The sequence below is a fragment of the Gadus macrocephalus genome, chromosome 5, assembly GCF_031168955.1.
Source record: "Gadus macrocephalus chromosome 5, ASM3116895v1".
Classification (NCBI taxonomy): domain Eukaryota; kingdom Metazoa; phylum Chordata; class Actinopteri; order Gadiformes; family Gadidae; genus Gadus; species Gadus macrocephalus.
The window spans coordinates 21,615,733-21,640,681 of record NC_082386.1 but is presented as its reverse complement, the minus strand read 5'-3'; the positions used below and the strand labels follow the sequence as shown (position 1 = coordinate 21,640,681).

Here is a 24,949-nt window from a genome sequence, read left to right as displayed (position 1 = left end):
ACTTAGCGTACTTGCACAACTCAAAGGTTGTGCAAGTAAGGGGCAAGTAAAAATGGTTTTATGTTCAGTGTCCGATTCATGAAGTTGTTGCCTTTTAAGCTATAAACAGTGTGTCCTTTCTGTTGTCCAAAGGTCCACAATTTTATTGAAAACAGATCTTGAGAGAATCTTCATTTCAATTCTAAGCAAGAAAATCTTGATTCTCATTTGATCAAGAATCGTCTATTTTACTCTAATCAAAACGTATTCTCAATGTAGTTTGGTAGCAGTTGTAGGGCACCTGCTACCAAACTGCATGGGGGCCACTGGTAGAGATGGCCACCTCTACAGTACAACTGTTCTACTGTCGAGTTGTGGAAGAAAACCCTTGTAGACTTGCCCAATAATTCATCATGAGTTGCTTGTATCTTAAGTCAAGTGATATTTCTCCCAACTCCACATGGAGGGATTCTTGTAGTTTTCCCACAGAACATTAATGAGGGGCCAGACTAGTGCTACAGCTGGCCCACACGGCCATCTGAACACAGCTGGACTCTTACTCAAACACAAAACGCAGTAACACGAGAACCGTGTGCGTGGGCTAATAATAAGCCAGGCCACGCCCCAGTTTTGATAACAACTTCTCTCTTTACAGCTTGTTAACTTTCCACAGCGACATACTTTACCTATCCTAGTGCACAGGCCCGCTGCTCCTTAGAGTACGCAGAGTGAGTAGGGCACCAAGTATATCGATCTTTTCTTTTCATTTTTTTTTATACACAAAGCAATTTGTTTAACAAGAAGGAAACAGTGTAAACATACTGCAAATAATAGTGAAAGAAAACAATGATGGAATTAAGAATTTTGTCTGTCCCACAGACTGGGATCAGTCAAACCAGTGCCTGTGCTGGTTTGATCATGATAACCTAAAATGACCTTATTCTGACTGACCTGGCAGCCCTACACATGTTGTTAATGCAATGCTCGGTGTGGCTGAGACATGATGTTTGATTCAGCGCAGGCGCTGGTTGGACTGAACCCAAACTGGCAACCGCGATGATGATGATACGGTACGTGACGAAGCTAAACGAAGCTCGCTACCTTTGTCCGACATCGCCTCTCTCCCGCTCTCTCCCCCAGGGCCGGTTCTAGCCCTTTGGTAGCCCTAGGCGAGATTGAGTTGTGCGCCCCCTGTTCCCATAGCGAGCGAAGCGTTGCCCTGTTGAGTGACATTACTATACCAAACATCACTGAAGACACATAACTGATTTACCTTTACTTTGCTCATTAGTTTTTTCACCCACTTATAGCTCTACTATACTACGTTGCATTTAAACAATGTGTGATTCATGGACAACAAACAACAGAAAAGCTTCAGAATACTTTCAGACAGTAAAGTAAAAGTGGAAATGTGGTAAGTGTGTAAGCTTTACTTTGACTGTTTCAGTGAGTATACTTAATAACTAGTAAAATAATTGAGGCAAATCTTGTTCATAGAGGTAGGGATCAAAACCGTATGGGTTATGAATGCATACAGTTGCTTGTTTTTTTTTGGCAAAACGACTATCAACCGCAAAGCAGGGCCCCAAAAGAATCCTGCTTAGGGCCCCCAGGTGTGCAGGGCCGGCCCTGGTCTTGCATAACTCACGTATTGGACGTAGCTGTGATGACATTCGGTGAGATATAATGTCTCTATGTTCTAGTGCTAGCTGTTTTGCTCTTCTGGACGGTTCTTGACACACAGCAAAGTGACCCAGTTTTCCCACCAAGTCTTGAATAAACCCATACATCAGGTAATGATGCATCGTTGAAAACACAGTGGAGATCGGGGGGAAACAGAGGAAAATAAATCAAACTGTTTCACTGATGAATGCATATTCAGCCCAGGAGGCTTTGGAAATATTAAAAGAGACACTTTATTTGTGTGAGTAGTTGCTCAAGAAGAATACAAAGTTGTCTGTGACACACGGCAAGGGATGTATTCAGGGATGAGGACAGTTATGATTTTTTTATTGACAACATGTATTATTATTACCCTTGCCCATGCAGAATTAAATGTCACCATTGTGTTTGTATGCGTCAACATTTTCCTTTTTGCTGAATCTCTTTGAGTGTTATTTGGAAGTGTTGGTGAATGCCACCTTAACAAAGCCTGTTGAGGCCTTCCTGTCCCAGCTGGACCTCTGGGATGTCCCAGGTGAAGTTCAGCTGCAGGTCCTTCATTCTTTCGTTGTAGACTCTGTCGAAGCGCTCACTCTGTGCCACTGTCAGGGCGTTCTTCCAGTCACCGATGGTCCCTGACACGGAAACAGCATGAGAAGGGGGGACAAAGTGGGACCAGTAACGGAGAATTAAGTGACCAATTCAGCTTACTGATTTGAGAATTGATTTGACGATTGACGTTTACGGGTTGTGCGGAATGATTTAGTAGTCTCTAGGGGCGGGCCATATTAGCATATTCATAGATCCTGGAACAGCAAATTAGGCTGAAGATGTGGAGTTACATGCAAGGCATTTAAAGTTGTGTGGGGATTTTATGGAAGACATTAAGAAACAGGAAAAATAAGCAACAAAGCTTCACACTCTCTTCATCTTTTTTACGATTTCTAACCCTATCCATGCCACTTATTTGAAAACCTTTGTGTGTAGTAGTTGTGTATATATTTAAGTTGTGTCATCAATTGGCGTTAACAAAGGTTAAGAAAATGAAGGTTGCCCTGTATTTTACGGTTCACCAATAAGACGTAATGTACATTGTATCAAATAAGACAAAAACAAGAAATATGTTCCTTATTTTAACAAACACAGTTATACTTTAGTTATACTCAATACACCTAACTTTCGATGTAATTAGAAATCAGATATCATGCCATATTAGACCTAAAATATACTATTGCCTAATAATAATTAGGTACGATTACACAAAATTACCCTCTAAAAAAAGTAAAATAAGATTCAAGTGGGAAATAAAGATGGATTTCAGTTCAAGGTACAGTTCTGATGTGTCACAAATGACACTCTTATAAAGTCCAAGAAGGGTAATAGGCAATAAAGATGCAATGAATAATTTGGTTTACTACCCCATTATATGGCTTTAAATATGTTTAAAGACATATAATAATCTAATCACAACATAATTGTGTTGAATGGTGTCTTATAAGGGTATAACAACGTTAACTGTTCTTCTATTTTACCGCATCGAGAGCCGCTGTTGACTCGCTGGCTTTGGTTTACCTTTCCTCATGAACTGGCCCTTGTTCCTATCCTTGATGTGTTTGGTTAAGAACTCATAGTTGGCCTTGTCATCTTGCTTCATGTTGTTGAAGGTCACCTTCTCGATGATGGCATCAATGGCGGCGTCTGGCAGATTCTTGCCAACAAACTCACACAGACGCACGACCACAGACCTCAGGTCCTAACCCATAGAGCAAATAGAATGACTATGGTCACACCAAAGGACTCATGAGCAGCCAGAGCAGCCAGCAGCCATTCCTCTCCAATGGCTACCAGGAGCAGCGGCTACCGTAGCAGCGGTAATCGGCACAGTGTCCAGAGCGCCTTCGATCCATCCAACTCCACCTAGCAGAGTTGGTGCTGAAGCGGCCACCAAAAGCAGATCTGGATTGAATTTTCTCTAGCGCGAAATTCTAACAAACCTGGATTAGAATCCCATCCACAGTTTCCATTAGCTATAATTAAGTCTGTTTGTCTACCAGAAAACAAACGCAGGCACGACCACAAAGGGGCTGTTGATTTCTGTTGTGTTGTGTTTGCACTGAGAGCGAAGGCCCAGGTCAAACTCCTTGTTTGTGGAAGCTTACTAGACAGACAATATGACTCTGATTCGATTAGTAGATTAAATTCAACTTGATTCAGAATATGTGGCCATCTATTCAAAGCCTTTGGACTGCAGCACTGCTCGAGCAGCTAGCGGCCACAAGCACCAAATAATATTTAGGTGGGACCCCCCAGTAAGGGAACTATGATATGGATGTGTGGTTGGGACTGTTTGTCACAGAGTGATTACCTTGATCATGTCTTCATAGTGGAGGAATAGGATGTTGTACTTGTCTTGATTGGCGTACCATCCTTTAACATGGTCAAACCAACAGCCTCCCATCACTGGTGGACATAGAAACATAAACTATTCAAGATGGGACGGAGAGATGCTAAAACGATAAGAAGAATCATCGGTCATAAGGGTCCTCCAGTCTATTCCTGCTTGTCTTTGGGAGTCACTCACTCCTTCCACTGATGAAGTTGTCGAGCATCTCGTTGAAGTGTTCTGCGTCCTCCAGATTCTTGATGATCTTTGTAAAGTGAAAGTAGGACACCATTGCGTCTTTTGGATTCCTGGAAACATAAATGACCTGAAGAGAGAGTGAACCGTAATAGATTACGTTGTGGGTGTTTGCATGTGTATAGCTGTTGTGTTTGTGTGCATCTGTAACAGAGGTTGGTTTGGAAATGTTTGCCCTGAATGCAAATCAACCGATAAATCTTTTATGTTAGTGTTCAATGGTCATTCGTTGGATGAACATTTTGACTATCACTTCCAATGTCGATGTTTGAGCGTTATTACCGAATTATTTGGGCTGGCAACTTAACCCGTTTAAAATAATGATTGCAATCAACACATAGATTCAATTCGCCCCCTTGACCGCTTATGTCCCAGAATGAAACCGTAACAGGTTGACACAATAATACTTTGATGATCGCTGCAAATTATCGCTTTTCATGATCATTTGATGATCGCTGCAAAACAAACTTTTGTATCAGCTTCATGTGTTCATTCATGTGTTCATGTACTTCATAACTTCTCGCCATGGTTGTGTCCAGGGAGTATGGTCATGTATGGAGTAACTCATTAAATAACTCTTTTATATAGTTGAATTAAAACTTTTTAAAGTATTTCTTTCTCGTCAGTTTGACCCAGTGTTTTACTCTTCCACCACATGTGCGGAGGTTATTGCACTGCTAGATTTGGGTTCATAGTTCACGATAGTTCACGCCCGTGTTTGTGCACCGGCCACACATGCACTGGATGTGGATGTGTGTGTGCGCACGCAGCCTCCCCTGACCTTGGCCTTCTTCGTCTGCAGGCCGCTTGGCACCAGGTGCTCCTGCAGGTGGGAGCAGAAGAGACGTGGGGAGCGGCGCGTGGCATAGGTGGGCGTGCCTTTGGGCTGGTACTCTAACCAGGGCATCCACCTAAAGGTGGGGGCGTCCTTCAGCTCGGGGAAGTCCTCCTCAAAGATCAGGGTGATGATTCTCTGGGCCCATGCGGTCCCTAGGGATATTTATTTTCCATGTCACAACAGAAAAAACATTACACGCTACACGCAGACTGCATCTATGGTCCAGTGGCGTGTTTTTCTGTGAGGTCAATCCTGAGGGAATGTTTTTGTAGCTTCTATGAATAAATGAAACTTAAAAAGGATTGAATGTTTTCCCATCACCCCTGGCTCTGGCTGGGTCCAGTTGGTCACCAGAAGCTCTTTATCTCTTTGCCATTGTCACCTCAACGTGCGAGACTCGACTTCCAGTGCTTCGAAGGTACGAAAGAAACATATTGCATTTGGAAGATTGATTCATGTGTTTATCAAGGCACATATTCAAATGTAAGTCACATGTCTTTTGTCCTCTGAGTCATTTATCGCACAGTTGGGGTAGATGCTCGTTTTGCAGAAAAGTTCACGTTCATATGTTAAGTAATTAAGATTGATTTATTCTTAGTATGTGTCGTCTGTATGGAAATAATACAGGTATATTTGAACAATATTAGCAGACAACGTTGCACTTGTTGTGCAATGCTAAATATTGTGCAACATTGCACAACATTTTTCATGAGTTAAATCAGTTTGGGGTTTTAGCACAGTATCCAATATCGACTTATAACATAATTGGTATAATTTCACTTCATTGTTGACCACTGTCTGGAAATAGCTTTTCTCTCTCTGTGACGGACTGGTTTATACTCCTCCGTGTGTGTGCACGTAGACACGCAGAGCGCTCTCCGTCGTCGGAGACGCTGTCGGTTCACCTCTCCGTACCTCTACGTGCACATCCAATATTCCGATTACGGATTATGGATCGGAGTGTGACCAGCACACATACATGACCACAGCACACATACATGACCGCGTATACTTTGGCCTTTGGTCAAGTATGTGTGCTGTGCTTTACTGCCTTTCAATTATCACATACATTGTGATTGAAACTATTAAATATAAATTTCAAGCAGTCTTCTAGCGTTCTTTTGTTTACAATGAAAAGTAATAAAGGTCAACTTCTACATGCTTCCAAAAACATTCGAACATTTTATCACTGAACACTGGGGAATCCGTATTAACTGTAAGAACACTATATAAGCATGTAAATGTAATTCTGCAGTATGAAATACGAAGTGATCCTCAGGTCTGATGTAACACATTTTAATTGCTGCCAAATATTATATCTGAGATTGTCACCTGATTTGGGGAAAGTCACAAGGTAAACGTCATCATCTCTGACTTCGAATTGCGGCAAATCTTCAATAAATTCCTTTGAATGGACTTTGTCCAAAAGAAAAACATTCCCTTTGTACTCGAGAAGAGTATCACCGAGTAGTTTGTATTCTTGTTGAGCCATTGCTTCGTTGCATGCAGTTCTGTGCAGTGAGTTGGAGAACAGAGCTTTAAATAAATGGCTCGTCGAGCCATCATTTATGACTATCCACACCTCCATTACAGGGTCATACAATACCAAGGTCAAGATGGGGGATTCGACCATCCCCATCAAACATTGCCAATTTTACTTTTTAATGTTTACCATTCATACAAGATAAATTCCTACTCTAAAACTCCTAAAGGATTAACACTGTCTCAAAATTATAATAAGTAATCTAAGTAGTTGAAAACCTTTTTCAAACAATTTTAGAGCCATGTTTTTGCTGTGATAGAATGTTACATCATGGTTGGCTTGAATCCCACATTAGTTAATATGAAGACAACAAGTTAGTGAATGGAACCAAAGTTACCCTGAGCCAGACAGCGGAGCCAGGGGGTCACTTCTGGTCAGCCTGGACGCAGCGATGAATCAGGACAAAGGAAGATGGTCCACTCTCACGCCTAAGTGGCAAGCGGTTCTAGGGGCCCTGCTATGGGTGGAGGTGGATAGGGGCCCTATGGGTGGAGGTAGATAGGGGCCCTATGGGTGGAGGTAGATAGGGGCCCTGCTATGGGTGGAGGTAGATAGGGGCCCTATGGGTGGAGGTAGATAGGGGCCCTATGGGTGGAGGTAGATAGGGGCCCTATGGGTGGAGGTAGATAGGGGCCCTATGGGTGGAGGTAGATAGGGGCCCTATGGGTGGAGGTAGATAGGGGCCCTATGGGTGGAGGTAGATAGGGGCCCTGCTATGGGTGGAGGTAGATAGGGGCCCTATGGGTGGAGGTAGATAGGGGCCCTGCTATGGGTGGAGGTAGATAGGGGCCCTGCTATGGGTGGAGGTAGATAGGGGCCCTATGGGTGGAGGTAGATAGGGCCCTATGGGTGGAGGTAGATAGGGGCCCTATGGGTGGAGGTAGATAGGGGCCCTATGGGTGGAGGTAGATAGGGGCCCTATGGGTGGAGGTAGATAGGGGCCCTATGGGTGGAGGTAGATAGGGGCCCTGCTATGGGTGGAGGTAGATAGGGGCCCTATGGGTGGAGGTAGATAGGGGCCCTATGGGTGGAGGTAGATAGGGGCCCTATGGGTGGAGGTAGATAGGGGCCCTATGGGTGGAGGTAGATAGGGGCCCTATGGGTGGAGGTAGATAGGGGCCCTGCTATGGGTGGAGGTAGATAGGGGCCCTATGGGTGGAGGTAGATAGGGGCCCTGCTATGGGTGGAGGTAGATAGGGGCCCTATGGGTGGAGGTAGATAGGGGCCCTATGGGTGGAGGTAGATAGGGGCCCTATGGGTGGAGGTAGATAGGGGCCCTATGGGTGGAGGTAGATAGGGGCCCTATGGGTGGAGGTAGATAGGGGCCCTATGGGTGGAGGTAGATAGGGGCCCTATGGGTGGAGGTAGATAGGGGCCCTATGGGTGGAGGTAGAGATAGGGGCCCTATGGGTGGAGGTAGATAGGGGCCTTGGTACTGTACCTCTCTGTCTATAACAACTAAGCGAAGGCACCAAGGTGATATGCTTGCCATTTATTAATGGCTGACGTGTCACATGGCTAACTTAAAGCGCTAACTGAGTCAGACTCGGACCAAGAGACCATTTCGAAACGGCACTTATCCAATACTGAGGCGAGCAGGCAGGGCAGAATATTATTTTTTTTATCAAACAAAAGTACGCTCTATATGAATGAAATGTGTTTAGAATTCCGAAAACACCGTCTGATACGTTCAGCACTCAAATGAGAATAATGGTCATTCGTTAATTTATATATTTCTGTATACCTTCCTTTACTCTCATTATCACTTTTGTCGCACCCTGTTGATGAGGTATTTACTAAATTGCTTATCTCAAAATACAGCCGTGTACTGCTTCCCCGGCCGGAACACAGCTCGCGTTCTGGGGCCTCTGCCTAACAACGGGATGTGGACACGCTGCGTAGCAACAGGACGCGGAGACGCCAAACACTCGACCGCCAGCTCCCAGGATGGCGGAACAGGGGGTGACACGGACCAAACGGGTTTTTATTAACAACTTAGACCTATACTCTTCAAATGTAATCGCCAAGGTAAGGGACTTGGAAATGCAAATGTAAGTATTTGTTATCCAACGTATGATGCCGGCTACCCTACTGAAGGGTCGTTTAAACGTGGGTTAAACTGTGATAGGATGGTCGACATTTCTAAGCGAGGGATAACTTCCAGCGAGCCGGTCCTTATGGTGAAATAAACCCCCACAGGGGGACGCTCCTCCCCGGACACCTCAGCCATGGTATAACGCTCAGGTGTGTGTACCCAGTGGTGGAGTGGTACCGGGAGGGTCTGAGCGTTCCCTAACCGGGAGTGTTACCGAGAGGGTCGGAGTCTTACCGGGAGGGCCGGAGTGGTACCGGGGTGGTCGGAGTGTTAACGGGATTGTTACCCGCCGGTGGAAAAGCGCCAAAAGAGGTGAAATGCTTGGAGTTAAAGCAGGGAGCTCGGAGTTAAGCATAAGTTGGCAACATGCAAAGTGCCATGTTGATTGTCACATTTCTAATACAAGTTTTCCCCAATTTATTTGATCACTAGCTGGCCAGCCTGCATCGCGCTATATGGGAATAGGCTAAATGAATAATATGAAAATGAGCAGATTTTAGACAAAGTAGCTAGTTAACCTTCAGTATGATTGATCAGTACAGATGTTGTATGGTGGTAGCATGTATGTAGCCACATAATGTTTTATTGTGATGCTGATGAGACATGGCTAGAAGGTAGCAGAGAGGTTTGCACACTGCACATTGCTATGAGTGTGTGGTAACTGGGCAGAGTAATTAAAACATGTTAATCCGCTCGTCCACTAGGTGGCAGCAACTCTCTGTTGTTACGGTTGAGTTAACCTATAGTAAAGCACAGAAAATGTTCAGTCAGTGATGTGCCCCGGTTTTGCCTTGTTAAATTAATCTGCACACTGTGTTCGTCAGGAACGAAAAGAAGCCCCTTCAATGTGCAATAAGAAGCCTCCCGTGAGACAGAGTGCAGCAACGGATAGGGTGCCGTTTCTAGGAGCAAGTTGTAATATTGTAGGAAATCACAGTAAATGTGCTTATGTGACACCTGTGCAGTTTTTGTACTCTTACGGAGAGAGGGCCCCCCTGGTGGATGATGGACAGACTGCGCCCAAGGAATATGATGAACTCACTGAGGTATCTCAGTCGGACCACAACAACAAGTGCACCTTTGAGATCGTCGGCACGGTTACCGGCAAATCTGGGACTAAACGGCCGCACGTGCTTGAAGAATATGATGTAAGGAATAACAACTTACTGACACAACTGTACCATGTTCAGAAACACTCTTAGGATAACTTGGCTTCAGACTTTGAAAAGAGATGGTTTTCGTGTGTGTGTGTGTGTGTGTGTGTGTGTGTGTGTGTGTGTGTGTGTGTGTGTGTGTGTGTGTGTCCAGCCACTACAAAGAGGAGAGCTTCTTGACAGACTGATGGACTGTGACGTCATCGTCTTCAACGTCAGCGAGCAGGCGGCCGGAGTCGACGACGCCTCCTGGGCCGTCTCAGGTACGGCAGACAGACAGCTGGTTCTGGAGGCCCTCCCGTGTCACTGCTCTCCCCGTTAGAGGCCCTGGGTCTACCCTCTGTCCCGTTAGAGGCCCTGGGTCTACCCTCTCCCCGTTAGAGGCCCTGGGTCTACCCTCTCCCCGTTAGAGGCCCTGGGTCTACCCTCTGCCCCGTTAGAGGCCCTGGGTCTACCCTCTGCCCCGTTAGAGGCCCTGGGTCTACCCTCTCCCCGTTAGAGGCCCTGGGTCTACCCTCTCCCCGTTAGAGGCCCTGGGTCTACCCTCTGTCCCGTTAGAGGCCCTGGGTCTACCCTCTCCCCGTTAGAGGCCCTGGGTCTACCCTCTGCCCCGTTAGAGGCCCTGGGTCTACCCTCTGCCCCGTTAGAGGCCCTGGGTCTACCCTCTCCCCGTTAGAGGCCCTGGGTCTACCCTCTGCCCATTAGAGGCCCTGGGTCTACCCTCTGCCCCGTTAGAGGCCCTGGGTCTACCCTCTCCCCGTTAGAGGCCCTGGGTCTACCCTCTCCCCGTTAGAGGCCCTGGGTCTACCCTCTCCCCGTTAGAGGCCCTGGGTCTACCCTCTGCCCCGTTAGAGGCCCTGGGTCTACCCTCTCCCCGTTACAGAGGCCCTGGGTCTACCCTCTCCCCGTTACAGAGGCCCTGGGTCTACCCTCTGTCCCGTTAGAGGCCCTGGGTCTACCCTCTGCCCCGTTAGAGGCCCTGGGTCTACCCTCTGCCCGGGACAGAGGCCCTGGGTCTACCCTCTGCCCGGGGCAGAGGCCCTGGGTCTACCCTCTCCCCGTTAGAGGCCCTGGGTCTACCCTCTGTCCGTTAGAGGCCCTGGTTCTACCCTCTCCCCGTTAGAGGCCCTGGGTCTACCCTCTCCCCGTTAGAGGCCCTGGGTCTACCCTCTCCCCGTTAGAGGCCCTGGGTCTACCCTCTCCCCGTTAGAGGCCCTGGGTCTACCCTCTCCCCGTTAGAGGCCCTGGGTCTACCCTCTATCCCGTTAGAGGCCCTGGGTCTACCCTCTCCCCGTTAGAGGCCCTGGGTCTACCCTCTCCCCGTTAGAGGCCCTGGGTCTACCCTCTCCCCGTTAGAGGCCCTGGGTCTACCCTCTATCCCGTTAGAGGCCCTGGGTCTACCCTCTCCCCGTTAGAGGCCCTGGGTCTACCCTCTCCCTGTTAGAGGCCCTGGGTCTACCCTCTGCCCGTTAGTGAGGCCCTGGGTCTACCCTCTCCCCGTTAGAGGCCCTGGGTCTACCCTCTCCCCGTTAGAGGCCCTGGGTCTACCCTCTCCCCGTTAGAGGCCCTGGGTCTACCCTCTGCCCCGTTAGAGGCCCTGGGTCTACCCTCTCCCCGTTAGAGGCCCTGGGTCTACCCTCTCCCCGTTAGAGGCCCTGGGTCTACCCTCTCCCTGTTAGAGGCCCTGGGTCTACCCTCTGCCCGTTAGAGAGGCCCTGGGTCTACCCTCTCCCCGTTAGAGGCCCTGGGTCTACCCTCTCCCCGTTAGAGGCCCTGGGTCTACCCTCTCCCCGTTAGAGGCCCTGGGTCTACCCTCTCCCCGTTAGAGGCCCTGGGTCTACCCTCTCCCCGTTAGAGGCCCTGGGTCTACCCTCAAGATGACAGGATGTTGCATCGTTCAGGGACAGGAAACAAGGCTTTATCCCCACGGCGTAGACTCATTTGATTAATTTGATCCGACTTGATCCAAATTTCTTCGACCTCCTTGGACCAGATTTCCCTGTATGCTTCAACTTCAGCTTATTATTTTATTGTTATTATGTTCTATTCTCAATGTTGCTGGTGATTATTGCAAGGATTCATTGACTTCCAAATGGAAATAAGAAATCTATTCTAGGCTGTTTCTATTCCTTGAGTCATCTGTCTAAATAATTGTGTTATGTTGTGTTATATCCCTCCAGAGCTCCACCGTAACATCGATACGTTTGATGGATCCAAGATATTTATCCTCATATCCTCCGTGATGACTTGGGCACTCAGCAGGCCGCTGGCTGTGAGTCGAGAAGAGTCTAAGATCGGATATATGTGGGACACAGAATATATGCATCCGATTTTAGAGCCAACTGTGTAAATGTAAATGTGTATTGATTCCTAAAATGTCCCTTTTTTTCTTCTTCCTTTCACCTATTGAGTGCACATTAAATCGATAAATTTGTCAAATCCATCGACTTGATGCAGACACTTGAGACTGATTCTATCATGAGAGATGCTCCAGCTGTGGTTTAAGGGGCTGTGTTTTGTCTCAGGATGATCCAGACTTGCCCTTCACTGACGAAGACTACAGGAAGAGAAGAGCGCATCCAAACTTCAAAAAGCACATCGACCTGGAGAAGCTGGTGGTTAAAATGGGCAAAACGGTCAGTCCAACGTCCCGTAGCAAACGTCTCCTGCTTGAAGCATTTTGTCCGCGGTGGATCCGTTGTCCACGGTCCCTGTCTCTGGTTCCAGAGGAGGAGGAGCTTCTGCACGTACGTGGTGGCGTCTGGACTTCAGTACGGGATGGGAGAGCAAGCCTTCCACCCGCTGTTCAAGGTCAGAGCGGATCCACCTCCTCTCCAAGTAGTGCAAGCCAGAGTTATTATTGTAGCACCTTTAAACCCAATATAGTCCATTCTGAAGACCTTTTGATTGTTTTCTAAAGGTCACTGCTGTGTCAGTGCTGGCTTTGTGATAGGTGAGGGTATTGGTTAACCTGTGTGTGTTCCCCCAGATGTCCTGGGTAGGGTGAGGGTATTGGTTAACCTGTGTGTGTTCCCCCAGATGTCCTGGGTAGGAGAGGAGCCCCTCATACCTGTGTTTGGAGGAGGGGCCAATGTGTTGCCCACCATTCACATACATGACCTGGCCAGGTGGGTCCTATCCTTTTATTGAGTCTTTAATCTCCTTGAAAGAATATTGAATGATTTGAGTTGAATACAATCCAATGGACCCCATTCATCAAAGCATCAAGTGGTTCTGTGATGAGGAGTAGGAGGAAAAGGACTGATGACAAAGCTATGAGAGGACTCCGAGAAGTAGGCTTAGGGTTGATATAATTTTTACCGAATTCAAATCCAAACCCAAATCCAGGTCCCATCTGAAACTTCTTAGGGGGGGAAATAATACTTATATTGGAATATGCAACATAGAGACACCAAACCAGGCCAAATGATTTAAAGAAATCAATATAAAAGCGCTATAAAAAACGGATCAATTATTATTTTTATTATTAATATAATAGCTTAGAATTCAAATTAACAGAATCTATCTCCACCAATCAGTGGCCAACATTGGTGAGTTGATGGGCGTGGCTGGATTTCTCTGATGTGTCGTGCTCCACATGTTCAATGTGTGTGTGTGTGTGTGTGTGTGTGTGTGTGTGTGTGTGTGTGTGTGTGTGTGTGTGTGTGTGTGTGTGTGTGTGTGTGTGTGTGTGTGTGTGTGTGTGTGTGTGTGTGTGTGTGTGTGTGTGTGTGTGTGGTTGTGTGTGTGGTTTCGTAGCGTGATCCAGAATATGATCCACCTCATGCCCAAGCCGTGCTACCTGCTGGCCGTGGACAACTCCCAGTACACCCTGGAGGACATCGTGAAGGTCTGAACCCCAGCCCTGGTCCTGTGGTTGGGTTTATCTTCACCTTAAAGGGGCTGGACCCAACCGTTAAAGGGACTGGACCCAACCGTTAAAGGGACTGGACCCAACCGTTAAAGGGGCTGGACCCAACCGTTAAAGGGACTGGACCCAACCATTAAAGGGACTGGACCCAACCATTAAAGGGGCTGGACCCAACCATTAAAGGGGCTGGACCCAACCATTAAAGGGACTGGACCCAACCATTAAAGGGGCTGGACCCAACCATTAAAGGGGCTGGACCCAACCATTAAAGGGGCTGGACCCAACCGTTAAAGGGGCCCAACCATTAAAGGGACCCAACCATTAAAGGGACTGGACCCAACCGTTAAAGGGACCCAACCGTTAAAGGGACCCAACCATTAAAGGGGCCCAACCATTAAAGGGACTGGACCCAACCATTAAAGGGACTGGACCCAACCATTAAAGGGACTGGACCCAACCATTAAAGGGGCTGGACCCAACCATTAAAGGGGCTGGACCCAACCATTAAAGGGGCTGGACCCAACCGTTAAAGGGGCCCAACCATTAAAGGGACCCAACCATTAAAGGGACTGGACCCAACCGTTAAAGGGACTGGACCCAACCATTAAAGGGGCTGGACCCAACCGTTAAAGGGGCCCAACCATTAAAGGGACCCAACCATTAAAGGGACTGGACCCAACCGTTAAAGGGACCCAACCGTTAAAGGGACCCAACCATTAAAGGGGCCCAACCATTAAAGGGACTGGACCCAACCATTAAAGGGACTGGACCCAACCGTTAAAGGGGCCCAACCATTAAAGGGACTGGACCCAACCATTAAAGGGACTGGACCCAACCATTAAAGGGACTGGACCCAACCGTTAAAGGGGCCCAACCATTAAAGGGACTGGACCCAACCATTAAAGGGACTGGACCCAACCATTAAAGGGACCCAACTAGGGCTGGGCGATATATCGAATATATGCGATGTATCGCGAGATGTTCTCCAGGGGATGCATAAAATGCCCATATCGCGAACATCGAATATAAATTGGGACGCAATGTTTCTTTTTGCCGCCGCCGGCATACTCGTTGTGCTTTCACGCGACGGGGCGACAAGATCTCATACAAAGTGAACGTAGAGACGCGTATCTGCCAATCAGCGTTCAACAGCGTGGCCACTGAGTGACATGTGTAACGTAACAGCCAACCAGCGTTCAACCGTCAAACTCGGTGCAGTGCAGTCCGGGGTGAACTGCAGCACGGAGGAGAAAGTGATTGTTGCCGTTTGCGACTCCCGGAGCTCTATATATAATAATAATATATAATATAATATAATTATCAGTGATGTTGCTAGGTACGCGTCCTGCGTCCCTGACGCATTAAAATCTGAAAGGACGCACTAAACTCACTATCCATGCGTCCCGGGGACGCATCTCATTTTCCCCATGAAAAACGATACATTGTGAACATTAAACAACTCGTGTTTAATCACAGTAACTGGCCAAAGAAACCTTATTGTGAGCAGATCGGACAAGCGCTGTTTCAACCCTCTGCGCATCTACTCGGCGCAGACGTGATCCCCTGTACAAAGTATCGCGACATGCTAATTTAGCTGCTACCAAAACAACTAGCTCGTCACCGCTGATTTCATTTCAACAATTAAAAATACGAACTTCATAGAAAATAAACCCACGTTTCCACTACTCGATGCTGTGCTCATTCGTGTCGAATGAGCAAATCAAACAGGATTTTTTTGCAATCCTTCTGATTGAATATATGTACATTTATGACAAAATCGTGAGGACTAGGCTTGTGACACACACACACACACACACACACACACACACACACACACACACACACACACACACACACACACACACACACACAAATGTGGCGCTCGCGAGGTAATAGCTCATTGGCGCCACCTAGTGATCATTATGTGCAAATGCACAGCCTCTCATTAAAATGACTTAGGGGTCATTTGACCCCTCTTGCGGCGCTAGGAGTAAGTAAAAATGGCCCGGCGTTTCTAGTGTTAAACATGAACGGTTGAGTACTCCAGCTCTAACCATATCATACCACCATCAAGGAGTTTAACACTATTAATTTAATTTAAGAAATAGAATAATAATAAAAAAGAAACACATTTTTTAAACTGGGGAGTCGGGACCCATTGAATTTCTCAGGGACCCACCCAACTCGCCACCTGTGGGTCCCGGGGACTCACTACATTGAAAACCTATCAACATCACTGATAATTGGTTATATAATATCACGGATAAAAGCTCTGTGCGCCTCCTGATGGCCGTAGCGTGGGGAGCTCTCATAGGGATTGGGCTTCTCGGGGTTTGTTTAACGCACAGCGTTCCCTTCTCTCGCTATTTCCGGTGGCTCTCTAAACTCACTCCCCCCGCCTGTTGCGAGTCCACGAGATTCTCATGGACGCGCGTGTGTGACGTAGTCTGGAAGGTGCGCTGCTGTAGGTGCGTGTACCTCCGACTGGTGAGTGACAACAGCCAGAAAGAGAAAAAAGGATGGAAACTGAGGATTTGGTTTCGAAAAAGAATAGCACTGGATCCTTCGTCTGGCAGTGTATATATAATAATTATTATTCAAACTGTTAATAAATAATTAACGGTTAGAATAAATGCTGTGTTGGTAAATCTAACTTGCTGTGATTTTCCTTTTCTTATGTGCAAGTTCTAAATTGTTCCAATAGAAAGCACTGATAAGTTTAAACAATATGTTGTTTCATGTAATCTACATGCAGACTTATGTTTCAGTAATACTAGAATTATTACTGACGTAACATTATGCCAGACATGGTTGAATCGAGCATTTATGATGTGCTCTAGAGGAGATTCAAAATATATCGAGATATATATCGTGTATCGAGATATAGTAAAAAAATATCGAGATATTCATTTTGGCCCATATCGCCCAGCCCTAGACCCAACCATTAAAGGGACTGGACCCAACCATTAAAGGGACCCAACCATTAAAGGGACTGGACCCAACCATTAAAGGGACCCAACCATTAAAGGAACCCAACCGTTAAAGGGACTGGACCCAACCATTAAAGGGACCCAACCATTAAAGGGACTGGACCCAACCATTAAAGGGACTCAACCATTAAAGGGACCCAACCATTAAAGGGACCCAACCATTAAAGGGACTGGACCCAACCGTTAAAGGGACTGGACCCAACCGTTAAAGGGACCCAACCGTTAAAGGGACTGGACCCAACCATTAAAGGGACTGGACCCAACCGTTAAAGGGACCCAACCGTTAAAGGGACCCAACCATTAAAGGGACCCAACCATTAAAGGGACTGGACCCAATCATTAAAGGGACTGGACCCAACCATTAAAGGGGCTGGACCCAACCATTAAAGGGGCTGGACTCAACCATTAAAGGGACTGAACCATTAAAGGGGCTGGACTGAACCATTAAAAGACTGGACCCACAGAGGTGGTGCAGTCCACCTCTGTCAGAAGCTGCCTCTGTCAGCAAGTTGATGACCATTTTAGAAGCTGCCAGAAACGTATCTTCTATTTGATATAGAGGCCGCAGGTTTGCAGAGACCTGGTGGGTTGTAACGTTGAATGTATGCAATGGGCACAGAATACAAAGAAGGTTAAATTCTGTATTCATTCTGAAGAGGAATGTAAAACTGGGGAAGGGTTGGTGGCGTCCCTGTAGCTCTCTGCTGCTGGTCTCCAGTGGACCCTGCTGGCTGTTGATCCATGGATGTTCTGTTGTGCTCCCCCCTTCCTAGTCTATAGCCTTGGTGCTCGGACCAAGGGAGACCCAGAACAGGCCCTTCGAGGAGGCCTTCCTCATAGCAGACTTTACAGTAAGTTCATACTCTCACACATGCTACAGCGTTCTCCTGTCAATTATGATTATTTTATGCAATTACATTTTTATAATTCTAACGAGATAAATATTATCACACCTTTATTTGATCCGTTTTTTTGTAGTTTAATCTCATCATTTGACAATAGATATAGATGTAGGGATATGCAAACCTTACAGTACTCTGAAACTGCCGATCACAGCAGATGGAGCTGGACTCCCTGTCGGCCGACCTCCGCCTGGAGGCGGTGTGCGTGAAGGAGCTGCTGCCCTTCCGCTGGGAGTGTGAGGCGGGCATGGTGGACAGCATGGAGCTGCTGGTGGAGCAGTACCGGACCACCAGGGGCCTGCTGGTAGGCTCTGGGAGCACCGCCGCCACACGCTGTACCACACGGGGAAACGCCTCCTGGTTCTGACCTGTGACCCCCCTGTGTCTCCGGACGTTCCTCAGCCCGTGCGCGTGTGCATCCTGGGACCCCCCGCCGTGGGGAAGAGCTCTCTGGCCCGCAGGCTCTGTCGTCAGTACCGGCTGAACCACGTCACCGTGCAGACCGTCGTCTCCCAGAGCCTCGCACACCTGGTGAGGTACCCCCGAGACGCAGGAAGGCACACACGCAGCCACACACGCACACACGCATATACACACACATACATGTATATACACACACACGCATACATTCACAAGCACACACTGTACAAACACATACACCGAGCGTACACACATGCACACACACATAAACAAGTGCACGCATGCACACAAACACACTAACTCACAAGCACACACACTGGCGCAGAGTATCATCCGTGCTGCTCAGGACTCGGCCAACCTCCAGTCCCACCGACAGGAGGCGGCGGTGGAGCGGGGAGGGGCGGACCCAGAGGCCAGAGGCTCAGCGGCCGAGGCACAGAGGCTCCTGGAGACCCTCAAAGAGAACATGCAGCAGAATGAAGGTAAGTCTGAGGCCCCCCCCTCAGCCTCCGGGGCCCGCCCCCTCAGCCTCCGGGGCCCGCCCCCTCAGCCTCCGGGGCCCGCCCCCTCAGCCTCCGGGGCCCGCCCCCTCAGCCTCCAGGGCCCGCCCCCTCAGCCTCCGGGGCCCGCCCCCTCAGCCTCCGAGGCCCGCCCCCTCAGCCTCTGAGGCCCGCCCCCTCAGCCTCCGGGGCCCGCCCCCTCAGCCTCTGGTCTGAGGCCCGCCCCCTCAGCCTCCGGGGCCCGCCCCCTCAGCCTCCAGGGCCCACCCCCTTAGCCTTTGGGGCCCACCCCCTCAGCCTCCGGGGCCCGCCCCCTCAGCCTCCGGGGCCCGCCCCCTCAGCCTCCGGTCTGAGGCCCACCCCTTAGCCTTTGGGGCTAACTAGCTTAGCAGAGAGAAGGAGGCCAACTCCAAGCAGACCCCTTGAACCTTTGAATGGGCTCCACTGTTCAAAGGATCCCCCAGGAGCTGGGCGGACCGAGGGGTTAAAGTGGAGGCTGTGGGCCCCAGGAGCTGGGCGGACCGAGGGGTTAAAGTGGAGGCTGTGGGCCCCAGGAGCTGGGCGGACCGAGGGGTTAAAGTGGAGGCTGTGGGCCCCAGGAGCTGGGCGGACCGAGGGGTTAAAGTGGAGGCTGTGGGCCCCAGGAGCTGGGCGGACCGAGGGGTTACAGTGGAGGCTGTGGGCCCCAGGAGCTGGGGGGACCGAGGGGTTAAAGTGGAGGCTGTGGGCCCCAGGAGCTGGGCGGACCGAGGGGTTAAAGTGGAGGCTGTGTGCGTCAGGGCGCCTGGAGGAGCAGTACCTGCTGACGCTGATGAAGGACAGGCTGACGTCTGAACCCTGCAGGAACCAGGGCTTCGTCCTGGACGGCTTCCCCAAGACCCAGGAGCAGGCCAGCAGGCTCTTCAGCGGTGAGGCGCCCTGGAGGGGTGAAATCAGTGGCACTTTGATGCTTTAATATGCTATCTGTCTATGTATATATACTGCCATACACAACAGGGTTAATGCCGTTATAATGAAAGCTGCATTGGTTTATGTCTTTCAGCTGAAGAGGACGAATCTGAGGATTCAAAGTCCAAGATGGCTCCCAACGGCGCAGGCCTTGTCCCAGGTCAGCTGCAGAAGAGGAGAATAGGTCCCACTTATCAACGCCGGCTGCGCAAAACAACCATTCCATTTATTCCACCACTCCCTTCTGACACAGCATTCTGTCGTCCATTTGTATATTTATACTTAATGATGAGAACACATGACATCCTGGTGATCAAAATCGGCCAAAACGAAATGGCAGACCGCTTTCATCCGATAAGGAACAGCAGTGGTCTGATTGGTGATCCCAGAGGTACTCCCTGTAGTGAGACACCTCACTACAGGGAGTGAGACACCTCACTACAGGGAGTGAGGTGTCTCACTACAGGGAGTGAGGTGTCTCACTACAGGGAGTGAGACACCTCACTCCCTGTAGTGAGACACCTCACTACAGGGAGTGAGACGTCTCACTACAGGGAGTGAGGTGTCTCACTCCCTGTAGTGAGGTGTCTCACTACAGGGAGTGCGCAGCAGGGGGGATGAGGAGGGTTGGAGTCATGCGTCCTCATCCTCCGTTCTGCCTCCGTCCCCCCGGGCCACAGACTTCCTGTTCTGCCTGGAGGCGTCGGACTGCTTCCTGAAGCAGCGGGTGATGAACCTGCCCCAGAGCGCGGTTCAGGGGACGTCCTACACCTATGACCGGTTCCCCCAGCGCCTGGCCCGCTACCGGGAGAACCAGGCGCTGGACGGGACCGCCCTCCACTACTTCAACGACCTGGACATCCTCCCTCATCACATAGGTGTGTGGGTGTGGGTGTGGCTGTGGGTGTGTGTGTGTGGGTGTGGGGTTGTTGTCTATACATTATTGACGTCTGAAGGTAATTGGTCACTGAGAGAGCGGGACCCATTGGCCCCTGTAACTCCGCCCTGTAACTCCCCCCCTGTAACTCCGCCCTGTAACTCCGCCCTGTAACTCCCCCCCTGTAACTCCGCCCCTGTAACTCCGCCCTGTAACTCCCCCCCTGTAACTCCGGCCCCTGTAACTCCCCCCCTGTAACTCCTCCCCTGTAACTCCCCCCCTGTAACTTCCCCCTGTAACTCCCCCCCTGTAACTCCTCCCCGGTAACTCCCCCCCCTGTAACTCCGCCCCTGTAACCCCGCCCCTGTAAGTCCTGTTACTCCGCCCCTGCAACTCCCCCCCCTGTAACTCCGCCCCTGTAACTCCGCCCCTGTAACCCCGCCCCTGTAACCCCTCCCCCCTCCAGAGATCACGGACCTGGAGGACGGGGACTACCTGCTGGCCGTGGAGCAGGTGGTCCGGGCCGTGGGCCCCCCTAGGCACTACGGCCCCAGCAGCCAGGAGCTGGCGGAGGTGGAGGCGGGGGCCAGGAGGAGGGCGGAGGAGGAGCTGACGCGGCGGGCCCAGGCCCGGGCGGAGGAGGAGCGGCAGGAGGAGGAGGAGGAGGAGCAGCGGGCCAGGCGCTGGGAGCAATGGGTGGGGCCTGGCGCTGTCTGAGTACTGTACTCCCTGTAACCCTAGCCCGGCCTCAGCACCATAAGGGACATTCAGGTCACTGCTGTACTCCCTGTAACCCTAGCCCGGCCTCAGCACCTTAAGGGACATTCAGGTCACTGCTGTACCCCTGTAACCCTAGCCCGGCCTCAGCACCTTAAGGGACAGGTCACTGCTGTACCCCTGTAACCCTAGCCCGGCCTCAGCACCTTAAAGGACATTCAGGTCACTGCTGTACCCCTGTAACCCTAGCCCGGCCTCAGCACCTTAAAGGACATCCAGGTCACTGCTGTACTCCCTGTAACCCTAGCCCGGCCTCAGCACCTTAAGGGACATCCAGGTCACTGCTGTACTCCCTGTAACCCTAGCCCGGCCTCAGCACCTTAAGGGACATTCAGGTCACTGCTGTACCCCTGTAACCCTAGCCCGGCCTCAGCACCTTAAAGGACATCCAGGTCACTGCTGTACCCCTGTAACCCTAGCCCGGCCTCAGCACCTTAAAGGACATCCAGGTCACTGCTGTACCCCTGTAACCCTAGCCCGGCCTCAGCACCTTAAAGGACATTCAGGTCACTGCTGTACTCCCTGTAACCCTAGCCCGGCCTCAGCACCTTAAAGGACATTCAGGTCACTGCTGTACCCCTGTAACCCTAGCCCGGCCTCAGCACCTTAAAGGACATTCAGGTCACTGCTGTACCCCTGTAACCCTAGCCCGGCCTCAGCACCTTAAAGGACATCCAGGTCACTGCTGTACTCCCTGTAACCCTAGCCCGGCCTCAGCACCTTAAAGGACATTCAGGTCACTGCTGTACCCCTGTAACCCTAGCCCGGCCTCAGCACCTTAAGGGACATTCAGGTCACTGCTGTACTCCCTGTAACCCTAGCCCGGCCTCAGCACCTTAAAGGACATCCAGGTCACTGCTGTACTCCCTGTAACCCTAGCCCGGCCTCAGCACCTTAAAGGACATCCAGGTCACTGCTGTACCCCTGTAACCCTAGCCCGGCCTCAGCACCTTAAGGGACATTCAGGTCACTGCTGTACCCCTGTAACCCTAGCCCGGCCTCAGCACCTTAAAGGACATTCAGGTCACTGCTGTACCCCTGTAACCCTAGCCCGGCCTCAGCACCTTAAAGGACATCCAGGTCACTGCTGTACCCCTGTAACCCTAGCCCGGCCTCAGCACCTTAAGGGACATCCAGGTCACTGCTGTACCCCTGTAACCCTAGCCCGGCCTCAGCACCTTAAAGGACATTCAGGTCACTGCTCACCGCTTGTCTTCTATGCTCTTTCCTTTTTGCCAGGCTTGTCATGGTCTCATTATTCTGACACAGGTACGACTCCCTTTAAATCACCGGTGTTTGCGCTAGTGGGGCTCCTCAAAGGTTTTGTCGTTGGACTTTGTTTGCCGTGCTCCTTAAGCAAACAGTGACCTCTGACCTCTTGTTAACATAGGCGTGCAGCCCTGACAATGGGCGCATACGTCTTGGGTTTATTGTATACTCTTATTTCTACTTCATCTCGTCAATCACCATGGTCCTGTTTCTGTCCCAGAATGCCTTCCAGTAAATATATAGTTGCTGGACTCATCCGGCAAAATTATATTTTATTTCAGTTTTATTGAATTACAAAACATTTATTATTCTCAAACCCAGGTCTGTAGTGTGGGGATGAGGGCCCGGGCCAGGGCTGGTGACCCGTGGCCCGACGCCCAGAATAAGGCGTCTTTAGGGATGGTGTTCCTTGATCAACAGCGGTGACGTGCTTCATGGTGTCGTTCTCCAGCGCACCGTGTGGGGCGCTGAGCAGGACGAGGCGAGGGGCGTGGGGGAGGCCGAGGAGCGGGCGGCCAGGCGGTACCTCCTGGAGCACGTGATGCCCACCTTGAGCCCCGGGCTGCTGCTGCTCTGCACGCAGCGGCCCGGGCACCCCGCTGCCTTCCTGGTGCGGAGGTTCTGTCCTAGTTCATTACTGTGGCCCATGTTCTACGTTGTACCAAGTTAGGTCCTTGAGACATTCTGTACAGCATCTCATGTCTACTTTGTATTCCTCTTTCTTTCAGGCTGAATACTTGTTCACCAACAACCCGATGAACTACTGATGCTAAGGTGTAGTAACGTCACAGGTCACTTTTAAGGTAACAATTTCAAATATTTTTCTTTCGGGCTGAATAATAATAATAATACTGGTTTGAATATAGCTCTTTTCTAGACATTCACAGACGCCTAAAGGCCCATTCACACCCTACGGTAAATACGGATACGGCCGTTTCGTCCGGTCCCGGAGGTGTTTCGTCCGTCAATGTGTCCGTCGCCTCTGAGCTTATGAACCCGGAGTGCTCCGGGAGAAACGGAGCAATACCACCGGAAATCGAGGCGGCAGCATAGAGTCAAAAGTCAGACCATTCGCGAAAATAGATAGAGTAGTATAATATCTGATATTTATATATATTGTCTTTAAGTTTTTATACTTATATTATACTATTTACCTGACCTTTTTATTTTATTGTTCCCCTGCTTTGGCAATGAGTTGTAACTGGTCATTTAAAAATGGCGCAACATTTGAAGCGTAGACAGGCATGACAAAAACATTAATAAAACATAAGATCTCCCCCCAACCAATTACCTTTTTATTAAAGGTGCCTAATAAATACATTTGTTTTGATTTGATAAGCATTTTACAGACCCATACAATGATAGGGCGTTTAGTACGGTCCTTCACCGTTGTTTCTTTACCTATAAAAAGCTGCAGTCAGTGTTTAATTACGCTGATTTATCTTTGAGCATTTCCTATTATAGGCTACTGTGTAAAATGCTGTTTAGAATTAATGTTAGCATCAAGAAAAGAAAGACCCACCGGTGGGGGGAGATCTTTCTTTTATTTATGTTTTTGCAATAATGCAAGCGTGCATGTTGCAGAAAATATGCAACAGCGCCCCCTGGGGTCACACTTTTCGGTGGGTCGCTGAATTCGAAGTAACACCGGAGACAACATCAACGTCCGGATCCGGAGGTATGAATCGGCCTTTACAGTGAAGGGGCGGGGGGGGGGACCTCAATACCAATACTTGTTCAAAAATCACCAATAAAATGACTGATACTTTTGTCAAATATATCACTAGGATATAAATAGGGCTGGGTATCGCCACGAATTTCCAAGAACGATTCGATTCCGATTCACAAGGTCCGGAATCTATATAATTTTCAATTTGATTCAATATCGATTTAGTTGGAGATATTTCAGTTGTAATACCAATTTTGCTTAGATATGAAATATCATGTAACTAATGCTGTATATTGTACAAGGAACCCTCTGACCTGGTGCATTATAACTAATATTAATGTTCACATTAAGAATTAACCTCAAAGCAGTTACATGAATGTACTTTTTATCAAACATGAAAAACAGCCTGTTAGGCTAACATATCTTTTTTTAAACCAAAGAAAACCATCACATTGTGTGTACCGCAATCCAGATATTTGTCACATATATTTGTATTTGTGAGCCTTGGACTGTATTGTATGTGAGCTTGGAGTGTTGATTTGGTGGTGTCTTGCTCTAATTGGTGAGGTCATGTGACCTATATCACCTCGTGTCATGTGAATTTGAAAAGAAAACCTGATGAAGCAACAGCGGAACACGTAGTTCTCAATAAATCAACTAATCAGCTCATACCAGTGTGCGGTGATTTGACACTTCTTTGAACAGATATTTGTCCTTTGTAAAATTCAGATATTTCACGATCTACAAATGCATTTTTTACTTGTCTGAAATACATAAACTCATACAGAAAATAAATGTACATGTGAAGAAGTCAATA

General features: G+C 49.1%; 2 protein-coding genes across 6 annotated transcripts; one reads left to right on the top strand and one right to left on the bottom strand.

Moving 5' to 3' along the window:
- Positions 1 to 1,982: 1,982 nt before the first annotated feature.
- Positions 1,983 to 6,650, bottom strand: LOC132458313 (amine sulfotransferase-like). Its single transcript, XM_060052908.1, has 6 exons — positions 6,450 to 6,650; positions 5,061 to 5,269; positions 4,223 to 4,349; positions 4,007 to 4,101; positions 3,214 to 3,394; positions 1,983 to 2,276 (listed from the first exon to the last, which is right to left on the bottom strand). The coding sequence occupies exons 1-6, from the start codon at positions 6,607 to 6,609 to the stop codon at positions 2,122 to 2,124; spliced, it is 927 nt and encodes a 308-aa protein (XP_059908891.1). The 5' UTR covers positions 6,610 to 6,650; the 3' UTR covers positions 1,983 to 2,121.
- On the top strand, positions 5,262 to 24,947 carry ak7b (adenylate kinase 7b). 5 transcript variants are annotated; one of them, XM_060052904.1, is made up of 20 exons: positions 5,262 to 5,535; positions 8,512 to 8,688; positions 9,721 to 9,903; positions 10,064 to 10,172; positions 12,090 to 12,181; positions 12,435 to 12,545; positions 12,637 to 12,720; positions 12,949 to 13,037; positions 13,669 to 13,759; positions 17,544 to 17,621; positions 17,827 to 17,976; positions 18,075 to 18,203; positions 18,469 to 18,574; positions 19,372 to 19,500; positions 19,635 to 19,700; positions 20,221 to 20,418; positions 20,884 to 21,113; positions 22,915 to 23,073; positions 23,192 to 23,237; positions 23,330 to 24,947. In XM_060052904.1, exons 2-19 carry the CDS (start codon positions 8,608 to 8,610, stop codon positions 23,228 to 23,230), a joined length of 2,124 nt encoding a protein of 707 aa, XP_059908887.1. In that variant the 5' UTR covers positions 5,262 to 5,535; positions 8,512 to 8,607; the 3' UTR covers positions 23,231 to 23,237; positions 23,330 to 24,947. The 5 variants fall into 5 exon arrangements, with proteins under 5 accessions (XP_059908887.1, XP_059908886.1, XP_059908889.1 ...); XM_060052903.1 differs by having other exon boundaries at positions 5,262 to 5,600; XM_060052906.1 differs by lacking the exon at positions 5,262 to 5,535 and having other exon boundaries at positions 8,547 to 9,067.
- Positions 24,948 to 24,949: the final 2 nt, after the last annotated feature.